The 15448-nt window shown below is 35.6% G+C and overlaps 1 protein-coding gene across 4 annotated transcripts in view; it reads right to left on the bottom strand.

Annotated features, from left to right (window-relative positions):
- Positions 1–15448, bottom strand: part of Gosr1 (golgi SNAP receptor complex member 1) — a 45623-nt gene that overhangs the window by 5383 nt on the left and 24792 nt on the right. For all 4 annotated transcript variants that reach the window (XM_076869875.1, XM_076869876.1, XM_076869878.1 and 1 more), the window contains exons 7-8: positions 9349–9378; positions 2210–2292 (exon numbers count right to left, since the gene is read on the bottom strand). In XM_076869875.1, the coding sequence (XP_076725990.1) occupies positions 2210–2292; positions 9349–9378 (113 nt within the window). The remainder of the gene's footprint in view (positions 1–2209; positions 2293–9348; positions 9379–15448) is intronic.

Raw genomic sequence — 15448 nt, 5'->3', positions numbered from 1 at the left:
GCGAGGCGCTAAGCAACTCAGTGAGATCCTGTCTCTAAATAAAATACAAAATAGGGCTGGGGAAGGGGTTCAGTGGTCAAATGCCCCTGAGTTCAATCCCTTGGTACCACCACAACCAACAACAAAAGTCAGAGGAGTGCATACAAACTCAGAATTGGTAAGACAATTCCTTCCCTTGGCCAATGACTGGGTTAGAAAAGAGCAGTAATTCAAGCTGGGGAAACCACAGTCCTCATTGGGGCTTTTGTGACAGCTGTTAGAAAGGACATTATTTTCCCCAATCTTTTGATTTGGTGTTAAGAGTCATCTGTATCATCATAAGGAAATGCCTGCCTGAGAGTAATTTTATCCATTATAATAGTAGGCTAAGGAAGACTTAATTAAACCCAACTACAAAAAATCCTGGCATATTAACAGAAGAAGGCTGAGTTATGAGAGGGGAAGGGAAGGTAAAAAAAAAAAAAAAGAGAAAAGGCAGATTTCTGATGATAAAATCTGAGCTTGTGAATCCAACATGTCTGAAACCAAACTCTAACTCTGGAATTTATAGTTAATAATTTATAGTTAATTCCTCTCTTTTCTCTTTAAGTCAGTCTGAATTAGGTTTCTGTTGCTACTCTACGGTGTCCTGACAACTCACACCATTTTGTTTGATTGTTTTTTGCTATTCTAGAATGAAGTATAAAATTCCTGGGTTGCTCATCTGTACCAGACACTATTCTGGGCTTTGGGATACTTTATTATCTTAAGAGAACTTAGGGTCCAATAGAGAAGAAAGACATTCAGACTAGAGAAGAAGGCATGAAGAACAATGGGGACAAATTCTAATGGACAATTTAGACAGGTTTTAGTGAGTATTACAAGTAATCCAGCTATCCAACCTCCACTTCCATTTAAAAGTTTCAGTGGTTTCACCCAAAACAAACTTACTTGCTGACAACCAAGTTCATCGTTTAAGAAGGACACTAGGGCTGAGTGTGGTAGCTCATGCCTATAATCCCAGAAACGCAAGAACCCGTGGACATAGGAAGATCTGAAGCTCGAGGCCAGTCTTGGTAACTTAGCAAGGCCCTAAGTAACTTAGTGATACCTGGTCTCAAAATAAAAAATAAGGGCTGGGGATATGGCTCTATGGTAAAATGCCCCTGGGTTCAATCTCTAGTACCCCCAACCAAAAAAAAAAAAAAGGACACCAGGATTTCATGGAAAATGCAATGGGAACTTAAAATTTGAATCTCTAATTTGTTCTTTACTAACTGTAGACCTGGGCCAAGCTACTTTTCTAAGCCTAATTCTTCATTTTCAAAACAATAATAATTTCTGCATTTTCTCTTTTATGCTGATGATAAAATAATGCATGTAACAGTATATAGCATCATATAAATAATAAACAATTTTGAATGTGCAGTTTATGCTAGGGTAACAAGAAAAAAATCCAATGAAGATTAAAAAGTAACAATAAACTCTAAGATATCCTTTTCCTTAAGCAAATAAGTATTCATGATCTTAAATAGGTAGAAGTGACCTTGAATTATCTAGGACTAGAATATACTCAACCTTTGAAAATTACAGGTCTTCTCCACAATTTTTGGAAAAGAAAGATTTTTTTCCCTAAGGCTTGTCTTCTCTGAGAGTAAGTAAAGCGCTTCTAAGTGGTAGGCTTCTCAGTTTCCCTACTGGGCTTCTTGGAAGTATAATTAATCTGAAATTGGGAAACTGAATAATTTAAGAAGTAGAGGTCACAATAAATAAGTTGGGCACTTATCCTGGAATTCAACTTGTGCATGCAGAGTCACAACACTTCTATCAGCAGTTACAACTCATCTGAGTATATGGCTATCTTCTTCTAAGCATCTAACACTGACTCATTCTCCAAACTGGATAAAAAAATATAATTCATGATGTTTAGATAATAATAGTGTATATTATGGAGTCCTACCATAGATTCAGTACATTTAAATGTAAAGATAATTTTGTGAACAATTTTAAAATTCAGGTTTTTCTCCCCCTAAATTTACTAGCACTAAACCCAGGTGATACTTTCAGCATGAACTTTCACAAATTAGAAAGTATTTGTCCTGTGTAATTACTGAGAGGCTCTACTGATGTCAGTTACCTCCCACTGCCCACCTGCAAAAAAAAAAAAGAAGAACAGGTGTACTCTTCCGTCCACCCCACAAAGCAGATTTCAAACTTTCAAAAAGGATACTGGCCAAAGTGTTCATTTTGCTGTGAATTGACTTTAACATTCCTCTCTGTGAAGTCATATTTTCTTTCGTTGCCATAGCAATGCTTTAAGGAGGGAAAAAAGAAACAATTAAATTGGCATTTAATGTTACTCTGCATAGATTCATCACACCCTAACAGTGAATGGGAAACTTTAGTGAACAACATCATCACTCAAAGCAACAAGTGGGAAAAGCACTTTCCCAAACCACTTTCCATTGTCCTTTTTCTGAATGACCCCACTGCAATCCAATGATGTCTTTTTGTGTAAGGCAGCAAGTCATTTCTTCAAAGTAACAAATGAAGTAAGATATTAACAAATCACATAAAGCTTCTTAAAATAGTTTTGAATGGATCCAACTGCTAAAATATTGTTAATCAGGAAAACTGTTGAGAGGGAAGCAGAGAATTACAACCATAAAAATAGAACTCAAAGCACATATTCATATACAACCAGCCCTCAAGTTATGCACAAATTATTTCCAAATTCTACTTGAGAAACACTAGGCAGATTTTGGGACATACAAGCAACATTATGCTGGGTTTCACACCAGCTGACAAAGGTCCCAGATTGACTATGACTGAAAAAAGGGCAAAAGCCACTCTTTGTAAATTGTATCTCTTCCACATGACTACTTTGATGTACTATTTAAAAGAATCCGAGTTAAGCTGGGTGTGGTGGTGCATGCCTTTGATCCCAGCAACTCAGGAGGCTGAAACAGGAGGATCAAGAGTTCAAAGCCAGCCTCAAGCAAAAGCAAGGTGCTAAGCAACTCAGTGAGACCCTGTCTCTAAATAAAATACAAAATGGCCTGGCGATGGAGCTCAGTGGTTGACTGCCCTGAGTTCAATTCCTAGTACACACACAAAAAATAAATAAATAAATCAAAGTTAATATTTTTTCACTAGCATTTCCAGGATTACTTTTCTGTCTTATATGCATGCACATTAGAATTCTAGAGGGCAAGGTGAATATCCATTTTGATATGTAATACACAGGTGAATGCTTTAGATATTGACATTATCAAAAGCTATAGGAAATGGAATACTGTGAAGCAATTCTGAAAATATCCGAAACATTAAAAAACAGAAAGTAAAAAAGAACAAAGACTGAGATTCTGGGAAGATGGCAGAGTACAAATTCCTGATCCCATCTCCTACCCATCTTCCTCCATGAAATACACTAGAACAAAAGCAGACATGCTAGGAAGAGTCCACCTTGGGCCCCAAGTTGCCTTGAGATCTCCAGGACAGAAAGCCAGGTGGAGGGCGATACTTTCTCAAGTGAGGAGAGAACTAAGGAAGCAATGGCAGGGAAACCTAGATTTTTCTTCGATCCTTGTATAAAGACTCAGGTTTCTTTGCTTCTTAAGGAACCTAGACAGTAAAGACTACAGTTCTGCACATACAGGGGCTGCAGGGATGGACTGAATTGCTCCTAGTTCCTGTAGTTGGGAAAGCAGTGCTATCCACACAGACAGACTTATAAGCAGAGAGCATACAGCCTAACAGCTGGTGAGATGCTCAGCCCTAAGGGATACACTGCTAGGCCTTCCATCACCAGCTGGATGCCACTGCTTAGGTCTCTAATGGCCTGGTCTATCCAAGAGCTGATGAACACATTTTTAGGCAGTGGAACCAAGTGAAATCTCAGAGAATAGACTACCAGGTGTCTTTTATTTTTTTTTTTTCTTTTCTGTACCAGGGATTGAACCCAGGGGAGTTTAACCACTGAGCAATATCCCCAGGCTTTTTTATTTTATTTTTTAGTTGTAGATGGACACAATACCTTATTTACTTATTATTATTATTTTTGAATGAGGTGATGAGAATTGAACACAGTGCCTCAAACATGTTAGGCAAGTGCTCTATTACTGAGCCATAATCCTCAGCCTCTTGAGTCGCTGGGATTATAGGTATGTGCTACCATACCTGTCTACCAAGTATCTTATTAAAGTGAGATACTAGAGGGAGTACTCTACACAAATGACATATGAACCAAAACTTTAATTTCAAGATTAGAGAAGGCAAAAAACAAACAAAACTGTGTAAAGAGATTTACTGAAGTATTTTAGAATAGTTAAAAAACACAACAAACACACTAAAACATCCCATCAAAGCCAGTGACCTCAGGGAACAAAAAAACAGCAGAAGCCTCCCAAAATGTTGGTCAATAAATGGTCGTTGAAGAAAAGAAAGGAAATGAGAATTAGTAACAGGCAAATAAGAGAGATATATAGGGGGTGGGGTAGGGAGAGTGAAGCCAGGTGCAGGGGTGCATTGCCTCTAATCCCAGCAGCTCAGGAGGCTGAGGCAGGAGGATTGAGAGTTCAAAGCCAGTCTCAGCAACGACAGAGAGGCACTAAGCAACTCAGTGAGACCCTGTCTCTAAATAAAATACAAAATAGGGCTGGGGATGTAGTTCAGTAGTTGAGTGCCCCCGAGTTCAATCCCTGGTATCTAACCCCCCCCCCCAAAAGTGAAACAATCTATGAAAGATGCTGCTGAGATGAACCAGAAAGACATCTCCAGGATTCTGGTCAAGGAAATGATCCTGTCAAGGCTGTGAGCAAGCTCTATGAATGCAAAGTGCACTCAGACTCAGTATTCATAGGGATGAAGAACCAGCTGATGGTTCTGTAAGTGCCAGTCCCCCTCAGAAGAGCAGAGAAGTGATGAAAGTCATGCAGAGTCTCATGAAGATTCCAGAAATCCAAGCCACTGTGTGGCACTATCCAAAAAGACAATGAAGGCTAGGTTCATAGGAGAGATATCAGAGAACACTTTTGAAAGGACTGATGAGCCAGGCACAGTAGTGAATGCTTGTATCCCAGCAACCTGGGAGGCTGAGAAAGGAGGATGACAAGTTCAAGACCAGGGATTGAACTCAGGGGCACTCAAATCACTGAGCCACATCCCCAGCCCTATTTTGTATTTTATTTTGAGACAGAGTCTCACTGAGTTGCTTAGGAGCTTGCTGTTGCCAGCCTCAGCAACTTAGCGAAGCCCTGAGTAACTTAGCGAGATCCTGTCTCAAAATATAAAAACGGCTGGGAATGTGGCTAAATGGTAAAGCTCCTCTGGGTTCAATCCCTGGTATCAAAAGGGGGAAAAAAAGAAAATAAAATAAGCACAGATGATCAGAAAAAAATGAAAGAAGCCAAAATGAAAACTGCAAAAAATCTGTTTGAAATTACAGTAAGGGCCTTCAAACCTATATTGAGTATTCTTAGGTCAACCTCTGAATCATATATATCTATTATTGAAATTGGGACTATCACTATCTCCCATGCACTTTGACTTGCAAGTGGATAGAAATTAAAAAATAATTTCCACAAAGCACTCTGTATTCCTTGGAGAATGAATATTATCATCATATATTAAGTGATTACCTTGTAGAATATGCATGATTTCCAGTATCACATAAAGTATATGTAGACATACTTTCCCATCTCATTCCATAATTTGGAGTTGAGTGAAATCTAGGCTATTATATCAAGGGTCAAATACTTAAGAGGTGAAATATAAGCTCCAAAATAATATATAATGCTTTTAAAATAATAAATCATTGATGTCCTTACTGGAACTTCAACATTCTCACTTGTTCTGTGAACTAAACTCAGTTACTAATTTTTTAATAATAAATAATACTAGTTATAAATTCAAAGATAAACAAATTTATGAATTTTAAAATGTTAGTTCTTTTTAATAAATCGATGACAATATCTATATTCAGTTGTACAACAGTTTAAATATGTATCTCCAAAAAGAAAAGGTAAATTTTGACATATGGACTGTACAAAAATAATTACTTGAACTTAAATTTTATATTACCTACATGTAATCATAACTAACTTTATATTCAGTGATAACTATCATATTTTAAAATAACAGATAATATTAAAATGAAAGATGAAGTAGCATTGTTTTAACTATAAAACTAATAGTAGCAGGGATTCAATGGTTCTCAAGTGTTCCTATCCATTGAGGAACTCCAAATTTTTTTTTTTTAATATTTATTTTTTAGTTATTGGCGGGCACAACATCTCTGTTTGTATGTGGTGCTGAGGATCGAACCCGGGCCGCACGCATTCCAGGCGAGTGCGCTACCGCTTGAGCCACATCCCCAGCCCCGAACTCCAAATTTTTATACTCATGTTACCAACCCTTAAATAGGCCAGCTCTAAACTAAAAACTTAATTAAGGTATCCCTGTCTTAGAAGATCAGGCAGAAAGAAAGAGAGAAAAAAAGGAAGAAAAAAGAAAAAGAAATACAGGGAACTTTTAAGTAAAGAAATCTGGGTAAAATGCAGTCAGACTTCATGTGCTGATAAAAGAGAAGGTGTTACAAGAGAAATATTTCAGTTGACAAGTAGGCAATTTTGTGAAAACTCTGTTCAGATTGAAGACGCAGTGCATACAATTTATATAAAACTTCAAGAATATGATTAAAGCATATTATAATAAGAGATGATAATGTATTAATATTATTAAATAATGATAGTAACATAAAAAGTAAGAATTCACGAGTCCCTATTGATATAATACTTAAGAAATGAATATTGAAATATTTAGGAATAAAGAGGCACCATGCCTGCAACTTAGAAAATAAACTGTAAAAGAGAATTTGGGAAAATGTTAATGTCTGGGGAATGTTGGTAAATGGTATATGAAATCTGCTGTATTCTGGAACTTTCCTGAAATTTGAAATGATATCAAAATAATAGGTAAAAAAAAGATTAGTATTTAACACAGGTACCACTTGTAGATTACCTACAGCCAGGCACAGTACAAGGCATTTTTCTCATATTATTAATCTTTATACCAATCTCTCAGGGCAGATTATTATATCAATCTTTGATTTAAACAGATAACAAAATAAATAGAAATAAAAATTAAAATGGCTAGTTTGGTCAAGAGAGTAAAACTTCTCTGGCCTCTTGTCAGTCTCTAATTTGTGTCAGAAACAAGAAGTTATTCTTTCTTTAACTTCCAGATAAAGAATGCTATTTGGAAAGAATAGTTTCCAATCCTGGGACTTCTGCTGACTTGCCAGCTAACCCCTTTATAACAGGCCCCAACAGCTAACTAATATTTCAGTGTATGAACAAACCCTCAGCACCAAACAATTCATTCAAAACAATTATGTGTCCTGGGGTTGTAGCTCAGTGGTAGAGTGCTTGCCTAGCACATGTGAGGCACTAGGTTCAATCTTCAGCATCACATAAAAAAAATAAAGGTATTGTGTTCATCTACAACTAAAAATAAATCAATAATAAAAACAATTTATGTAATTAATAGGGTTGATGAAAAAATTGTTCAGGGGCTAGAGTGTAGCTAAAAACTTAGTTAAGGTACCCCTGTCCTAGAAGATCAGGCAGAAAGAGAAATAAAAGGAAGAAAAAAAGGAAAATAAATACAGGGAAACTTTAAGAAATCTGGGCAAAATGTGGTCAGACAAAGGTGAATGAAGGGGGCTGGGGATGTGGCTCAAGCGGTAGCGCGCTTGCCTGGCATGCGTGCGGCCCAGGTTCAATCCTTAGCACCACATACAAACAAAGATGCTATGTCCGCCGAAAACTAAAAAATAAATATTAAAATTCTCTCTCTCTCTCTCTTAAAAAAAAAAAAAAAAGGTGAATGAAGGGAAGAGAGGGGGAATGGAAATAGGAAAGACAGTAGAATGGATCTGACATATCTTTCCTTTGTGCATCTATTAATACATGCACATCATGTGCTGAGAAAGGGAAGGAGTTATAAAGAAAATATTTCAGTTGACAAGTAGATAATTTCATGAAAACCCTGCTCAGATTAGGTAGTAGAGTACTTGCTTAGCATGTGCAAGGTCCTAGGTTCCATATGTAGAACCGTATAAAAAAACAACAAAAGTTCAAAACAAGTTAAACTTGAACATTATTTCTTTTTTTTTCCTTTAAAAATCCAGTCCTCTTTTCCTTTGATGGAACACTTGTTTGGTTTCTAATTGAACCTGTGTTACCAATCTGCAAATCTACCCTGTGCCCAAATAAAAGCTGCTTTTGCTTTTATTTTAATCTCATTTATGATTTCTTGGTTTACAAAAGTTCCAAGAAGTTAAAACAACTTATCTAAGAACAGAAATCAATTAGCATGGCTAGGTTTCAAACCAAATCATACTCCAAAGTTTGAATTCTTTCTACAAGGTGGAAAGTATAACAATGGTTTATATACAGCATTTGCTCTACATTTGTATCCTCAACAGTATCTATTAGTTATATGATGATGGGCAAACTACTTAGTTTCTTGTTTGTTCTGGATACAGTGTCTGTATCATGGGCTATTTGAGAGGATTAAATAAAACGTGCATGCAAAGCACTTTAGAGCGGGATCAGAGCCCATAAAAAATACAAATGTTTATGGTTGGGGCTGGGTTGTGGCTCAGTGGTAGAGTGCTTGCCTAGTACATGCGAGGCATTGGGTTCGATCCTCAGCACACATAAAAAAATAAGTAAAATAAAGGCACTGTGTCCAACTACAGCTAAAAAATAATTTTAAAAAATGTTTATAGTTGTCACATACTTTATTCTACCTTTTCCTGAAAAGCAGTGCTTCACCACACTGCTTAATTCTAAAGCATAGAAACCATATCTAGTCATTACTTTTTTACTATCATAAAATATATAAAAATTTCAAACTTGAGACAATCAATTCAAACTAACAAATGTTTCTTAATTTAAGCAAGAAACTAGTTCAATGGTATTATAGATAATATTAAATATTACTGTAGTAGATTTTCTATACCTGCTGTAACAGAAACCATGGTTATTTAAGTGGTAAAACAATCAGATTATGTTCAAGATTGTTTTCTATTAAAAATGAAAATAAAAATATTAAGCAAGAATTAACTGGAAAAATAACCTATGTTAAATAGCCTAATTCCAATAATTATGGAAATAAATGTTTTGGGCTTCAAATATCTTTTTAACGGAAGGTCACAGTATACACATTACTATCTAGTAAAATTCTCATCTTTAAGGAGGATGACTTGACTTTCACTTTAGTTAGTAGAGTTAACTTAATCTGTTCATTAAAAGTTATGTGCAAACACACACCAACAAAGTAAAACAAAAAAATTATTCCTACCTTATTGTTTCTTCTATTAGACGATCTGAGCTAAAAAGAAAAGAAAGAAAGAAATTCAAATCCTGGAATTATTAAATAAATACATATTTAAAACTTGTACTTAATTTTTCTACATTTGTAGATCAACTTTTCAGCCATATGTAAAAATACCTAGATTTTTTAAAAGTATCTGAAGAAAATTCTAGACTCTGAAATTAACTTACCCACATGGATATAATGTATATTTTACTTTTAATAGCTTAAATATTTTCCCACAGTAGATACCTGTTTGTTAAAGTCAGAACAATTTTTGTGTGTGGGGATTGAACCCAGGGGTGCTCTAGTACTGAGCTACATCCTCAGTCCTTTTAAATTTATTTTTTATGTTTTTATTTTGAGACTGTGTCTTGCTAAGTTACTGAAGTTGGTCTAGATCTCCTACCTCAGTCTCCTGAGTCACCAGGAGTACAAGCATGCGTGTCCAAGCCTGGCTAAATCAGAATGATTTTAGTGTCAGAATAAAGAAATAGAAGTTCTTTAGTGGGCTGGGGATGTGGCTCAAGCGGTAGCACGCTCGACTGGCATGCGTGCGGCCCGGGTTCGATCTTCAGCACCACATACAAACAAAGATGTTGTGTCCACCGAAAACTAAAAATAAATATTAAAAATTTTCTCTCTCTCTCTCTCTCTTTAAAAAAAAAAAAAAAAAAAAGAAGTTGTTCTTTAGTCTAGATAACTCCAAATCGTCACCACCATCTATTCAAATCTTAACAATTACAACCAACTGGTTCAGACAGGATAAACAAATACAGTTCTGATGCCTGTAAGAGCAACAGGGGCTTAAAAGGTTGCCTCTGCTAAAAGCAGTGCCCTTTACTTAGACCTGCTGATGCCTACTGGGTAACTAAAAACAGGACAGAACTTGGCATCTGTGCCTTCATTTTATATTTGTTTTCAGGTTCCTGGTCAGCTCTGCATGTAGGAATGTGAAACATTTAAGAAGCATTCATCCAAATAAGACTTATTAGTCCTAAAATTAATTAACCTATCATATCCCCCTTGATGACTAAGATGAGATTTTCAGGGGCTACCAGCTTTTATGGCATCAGACCCTTAGAAAGGTACCTAGAAGTTTCTTGTCCCCTTCCTGGATGGACCACAGGTCTGATAAACATCCCCAGCAACAAAGTGGAACTAACACCCTTCAGGCAATAAAGAACTCCTCCAGAGTCACTTCACAGAACCAGAACTGAGAGAATGATCATCTAGACCATAGTCTGATCAAGATTGCTTAATTAGGTTGTGGGTCAGTGGTGGAGTACCTGCCTAGCATGTGTGAGACACTGAGTTCAATTCTCAGTACCACAACAACTAAAAATTATATATACGCTGTTTAATTATGCACATCTCTTGCTTCCTACCCCAATTCTTCCTCTATTTAAACTCAGGGCTGAGATGCTGGATCTCACTTTGTCTTCCAATGTAGTGACTAAAGTTCTTTTCTTGCTTTTCACCATTATCTTTTCTGTTTTTTCGGTTTTTGGTTTTTTTTTTTTTTTTTGGAGGGGGAGGGGCAAGTGGCTGGACATGGTTTGTTGGGACCCCAGAGTCAGGCCTCTGGCCTAGAACTCCAGTAACGTATATAGTAATTATTTACATCTTAAAGTTCCTTCCATTTTTGTGAAAGAGTTGTTTTGGAAACTGAACCAAGCCTCAGCTTACTAAACTTCAGAATGTAAGAATGTGACTAAAGACAGCAAATATATATCTGTAATCTGTATGCTTTTATGCATCACACACTAAAAAGAAAGAAAAACAAAAAAAGTAATATTAGGGAGGAATTTATAGGTAGCTTAATTTGGTAGAGGTGCAACTTTTTAGTGGAAAGTAGGAAAACAAACTTTCAAATGAGGTCTATATTCATTTGGCACAGTGCAAGATACACAATGGGCATGCAAATATTGTATGTTTTTTCCCCAGCTACTCTTTCCTAAAGAATTTTTAAGTTTATTCTCTAAAATAATAAGTTAAAGCTTAATTATAAAATGGAATAGGAAACTCAAGTTACTGCATGAATAAAGGAACCAAGATGTCATAAATAGCCAGGCATGGTACTGGTTTGGGAGGCTGCTGAGGCAGGAAGATTGCAAGTTCAATGCCAGCCCCAGCAACCTAGCAAGGCCCTAAGCAACTTAGTGAGACCCTGTCTCAAAAAACATTAAAAGAGCTGGGTGGGAATGTGGCTCAGTGGTTAAGTGCTCCTGGGTTCAACGTCTGGTACCAGCAAAAAAAAAGAGCCTAAATACCTTGTAAAAATCCTGTGATTAAAAATTTTAAAAATTACAAAGGGTGGTTAAAAGCCAGACTGTGTGCTGTATGGCAGTTTAAATGCTGGTTTTCCCACTTATTAGTTGATATTAGGCAGGTTTCTCTGTGTCTCAATTTTCTTATCTGTAAAGTGGCAACATTAATAAACCCTATTTATTCAGAGAATTAAAAGAGTTCATATATGTAATGATTATATCAGTATGTGTCATGTAGTAAGCACTGAGTGTTTTTTGGCTCATTATGGTAATTTCTCAATAACTAGGGATTAATTCTAAATCCAAGCATAAAGCTGACACAAATTTCCATATAATTTCCTATTCTGTTGAAATCTATGCATTTATTCTTTTACAAATGTGTACAAAACTGCCCCTGAAGGGTACTGGGTCACACAGTGGCTACAAAAATAAGGCCACCACTATAGACCTTAAATGGAGACAGGCAACACACAGACCAAGAGCTGTCCTGGCAGAATGGCGAAAATAGGGTGATTAACTTAGGTTAATAACTCCTTGTTCAACACAAAGGTTTGGCTGAATGTCCTCATCAGGGCTTCTTAGTACATTAAAAGGCATAAAAAGTAAGATATTTCAAAATACAGACAGTATAATACAAAAATAAGAATTCTATTGCCAAGCTCAACAAACTAGTTTTGTGCTAATAGCCTCAATGAAGATAAAAATCAATGAAATAGACTTTTAAATTAAGTGTGTGAGAGCAATCTATTAATTTACTAATTTTGTTAAGAATAATAACAGTTAATTCTTATAAGTGCTTATAAGGAGCCATGTCCTCTCCTAAATGACTGTTTTAACTTAATCCTCATAACAGCCCTAGGAGACTGATTCTACCATTCTCTTCATTTACAAATAAGGAAATTGAGGCCTAGAGACAGGAAATCACAGTTATGGGGCGCAGCCAGGATTCAAACTGAAGCAGATTGACTTCTGAGATTTGGCTTTTGCTGTTTCAGTAAAAGACAGTTCTCTCTCCCTCTTTCCTTCTCCACAATCAGTCCCAGTTTTTCCCTACTTCTAAAGTATCTCTCATTTCTACTCTAGCAAGAATCACACAAAGACCTTGCTAAGAGGATGAAAAGAAACTTAGAGAAAATATTTGCAAACCACAGGTGATCAAAGATTAGTAACTTAGAATATTATGGTTAAAATAAAAACAATTCACATAGAAAATGGGTAAAAGACATGAAGACATTTCACTGAATGGCACATGCAAACAGCAAGCACACAGAAAGCTGTTCTATATCATTAGCCATTAGGGCAATGCAAACTACAATGAGGTATCACTACACACTTGTCACAATAGCTAAAATAAAAAAATAGGTAAGATCACCAAATGTTGATGGGAATGTGTAAAACTGGATCATTCATATATTACTAATGGAACTGTAAAATGTATGCAGTCACTCTGAAAAACAGTTTTGTAGTTTAGAAACTAGCTTAAAAAACTAAACATGCAACAACATTGTGACCCCAAAAAACAAACTCCTGGGTGTTTATCTGAGAAATGAAAACTTATGTTACACAAAAACTGACACCGATATTTATAGCAACTTTATTCATAAGAGTCAAAAGCAAGAAACAACCTAGATGTCCTTCAATGGATGAATAGTTACTCAAACCATAGTACATCCATACCATGAAATACTACCCAGTAATAAAAAAGGGGATGGGAGGGGATGGGGTTGTAGTTCATGGGTAAAGGGCTTGCCTAGTACATGTGAGATTCGATCCTCAGCTTTACATAAAAATAAATAAAATAAAGGTATTGTGTCCATCTACAACTAAAAAAAATATTTTTAAAAAGGTGGAGGGGAGGCCATTAATACAAGTGACAACCTGGATCAATACCCAGAGAATTATGCTGAATGAAAAGTCAATCTTATTACTCCAGAGCCTGAGGCATAAGGATCACTTGAGGCCAGCCTGGACAACATAGCAAGACTTCAATAAAACAAAAACAAAAACAAAAAAAAAAAGCAATCTTGAAAGGTTATGAACTGTATGATTCCACACATAAGTAACATTCTTAAAATGACAAAATTATAGTAATAAAGAATAATGCTTGTCAAAGCCTAATGAGGATGGTAGAAGGAGGAAGGGAAATAAGTACTTATGTTTATAAAGGGCAAATAAGGGATCCTTGTGATAAAAGAAGTGCTTCATATTTTGATTATATCAATGTCAATATCTGGGTTGTAATACTGTATTATAATTTTACAAGATGCTACCACTGGAGGAAACTGTTAAAGAATATATGGGATTTCCCTGTATTATTTCTTACAATTGCATGCAAATCCATAGTCAAAATAAGAAATCAAAAATTCAAAAGCAAAAGTACTGAACAAAGTATCAAACAACAACCATAAAAACTCAATGCCAATTAGATAGAATACAAAGCTACATACCTTAAGTAGCATACAATGTGAAGCAGCATTTAGAAAAACTCAAAAACTATTCTGTGGAAATACATTTCTACCTAACTCAGTGAATGCCTGGAAAGAAATGTAAAATTACAAAGCCAAGTATTTAGCACCAATCACCAGAAAGCCAGCAAGATACACTTTATTATCTGCTTTCCACAGATTTGAAGGTTTAATAATATTTCTCTTGAACCTATTCTCAACCATAAAGTCAGAGCTAAAGTTTGGTAACTAATAAACTAGCCTAACTACTGTAGTTAGAAAATAAACAAATTAATTTTGCATTCAAAGAATGTTCCTGAAAAAAGTAAGGTTGAAATGACTACTAAGGACAGCTTTCGGGCTGGGGATGTGGCTCAAGCGGTAGCGCGCTCACCTGGGATGCGTGCAGCCCAGGTTCGATCCTCAGCACCACATACAAACAAAGATGCTGTGTCCACCGAAAACTAAAAAATAAATATTAAAATCTCTCTCTCTCTCTCTTTAAAAAAAAAGGACAGCTTTCTACATTGTTATATGTAAAGGAAACTCTTTGAGGTTCTTGTGGCATACAAATATAACCCTTGTTTTATGTGTAAATACTTTCCTTAAGAGGTAGCTTTCTGCAAATGACATTTTGGCTAATTTAAATAATATTTTAAAGATAATAAAGCCATTTTGTATTTACATGAATCAAATAAAAAGTTTTATAAAGCAAAAATAATGTCTATTTTCTGTATACAAAATCTGATTTTCATATAGGTTTTCTTAAAAGGATACATTGAAACAGATTTGACAATTTATACTCAAATATAGTAACTTTATAGCACCATCTGAACTACAAAGAAAACAGTGTTTACTGCATTAACCTAAAAAAAGAAAACAACCCAAGGGAAACTAAAATTCTACCAGCAAATATCCTGCCCTACAGAGGAAGGATTTTTTTCTCCTTTCAAATCTCCTTAAATATTAATCATCTTTCTTTTAGTCCTAAAATATACTGTAAAGCATATTTCAAAATAACATACACTAATATTCAGGAGTCATTCTCAGACTGATTTGTGTTTTACAGGAAGAAGATACACTATCCTAACCACTCATCATGCATGCAGCACACTAGAGTTAAAATAGTCATACATAAGAATTTCACAGAAGATAGAAGGCCAGTGATTTTTAAACTTATTCTCAACTGTCCCAAATCTTCAAGTCCTTATTCATTTGGCTAAGACCAAATAAACTGAATAAACCCCATTCATTAGAAAGCACCCTGGACTTTGTAGGGATACAATTCAACAACAGAGTGGCTCCATAAAGATGGCATAATCCAGTAAAAATTGAATTTAAAATTGCTTTCCTTTGGGATATAAAAAAGGTACA

The sequence above is a fragment of the Callospermophilus lateralis genome, chromosome 11 (assembly GCF_048772815.1).
Source record: "Callospermophilus lateralis isolate mCalLat2 chromosome 11, mCalLat2.hap1, whole genome shotgun sequence".
In the NCBI taxonomy this organism is placed as follows: domain Eukaryota; kingdom Metazoa; phylum Chordata; class Mammalia; order Rodentia; family Sciuridae; genus Callospermophilus; species Callospermophilus lateralis.
This window is presented reverse-complemented; position numbering and strand designations above follow the sequence as displayed.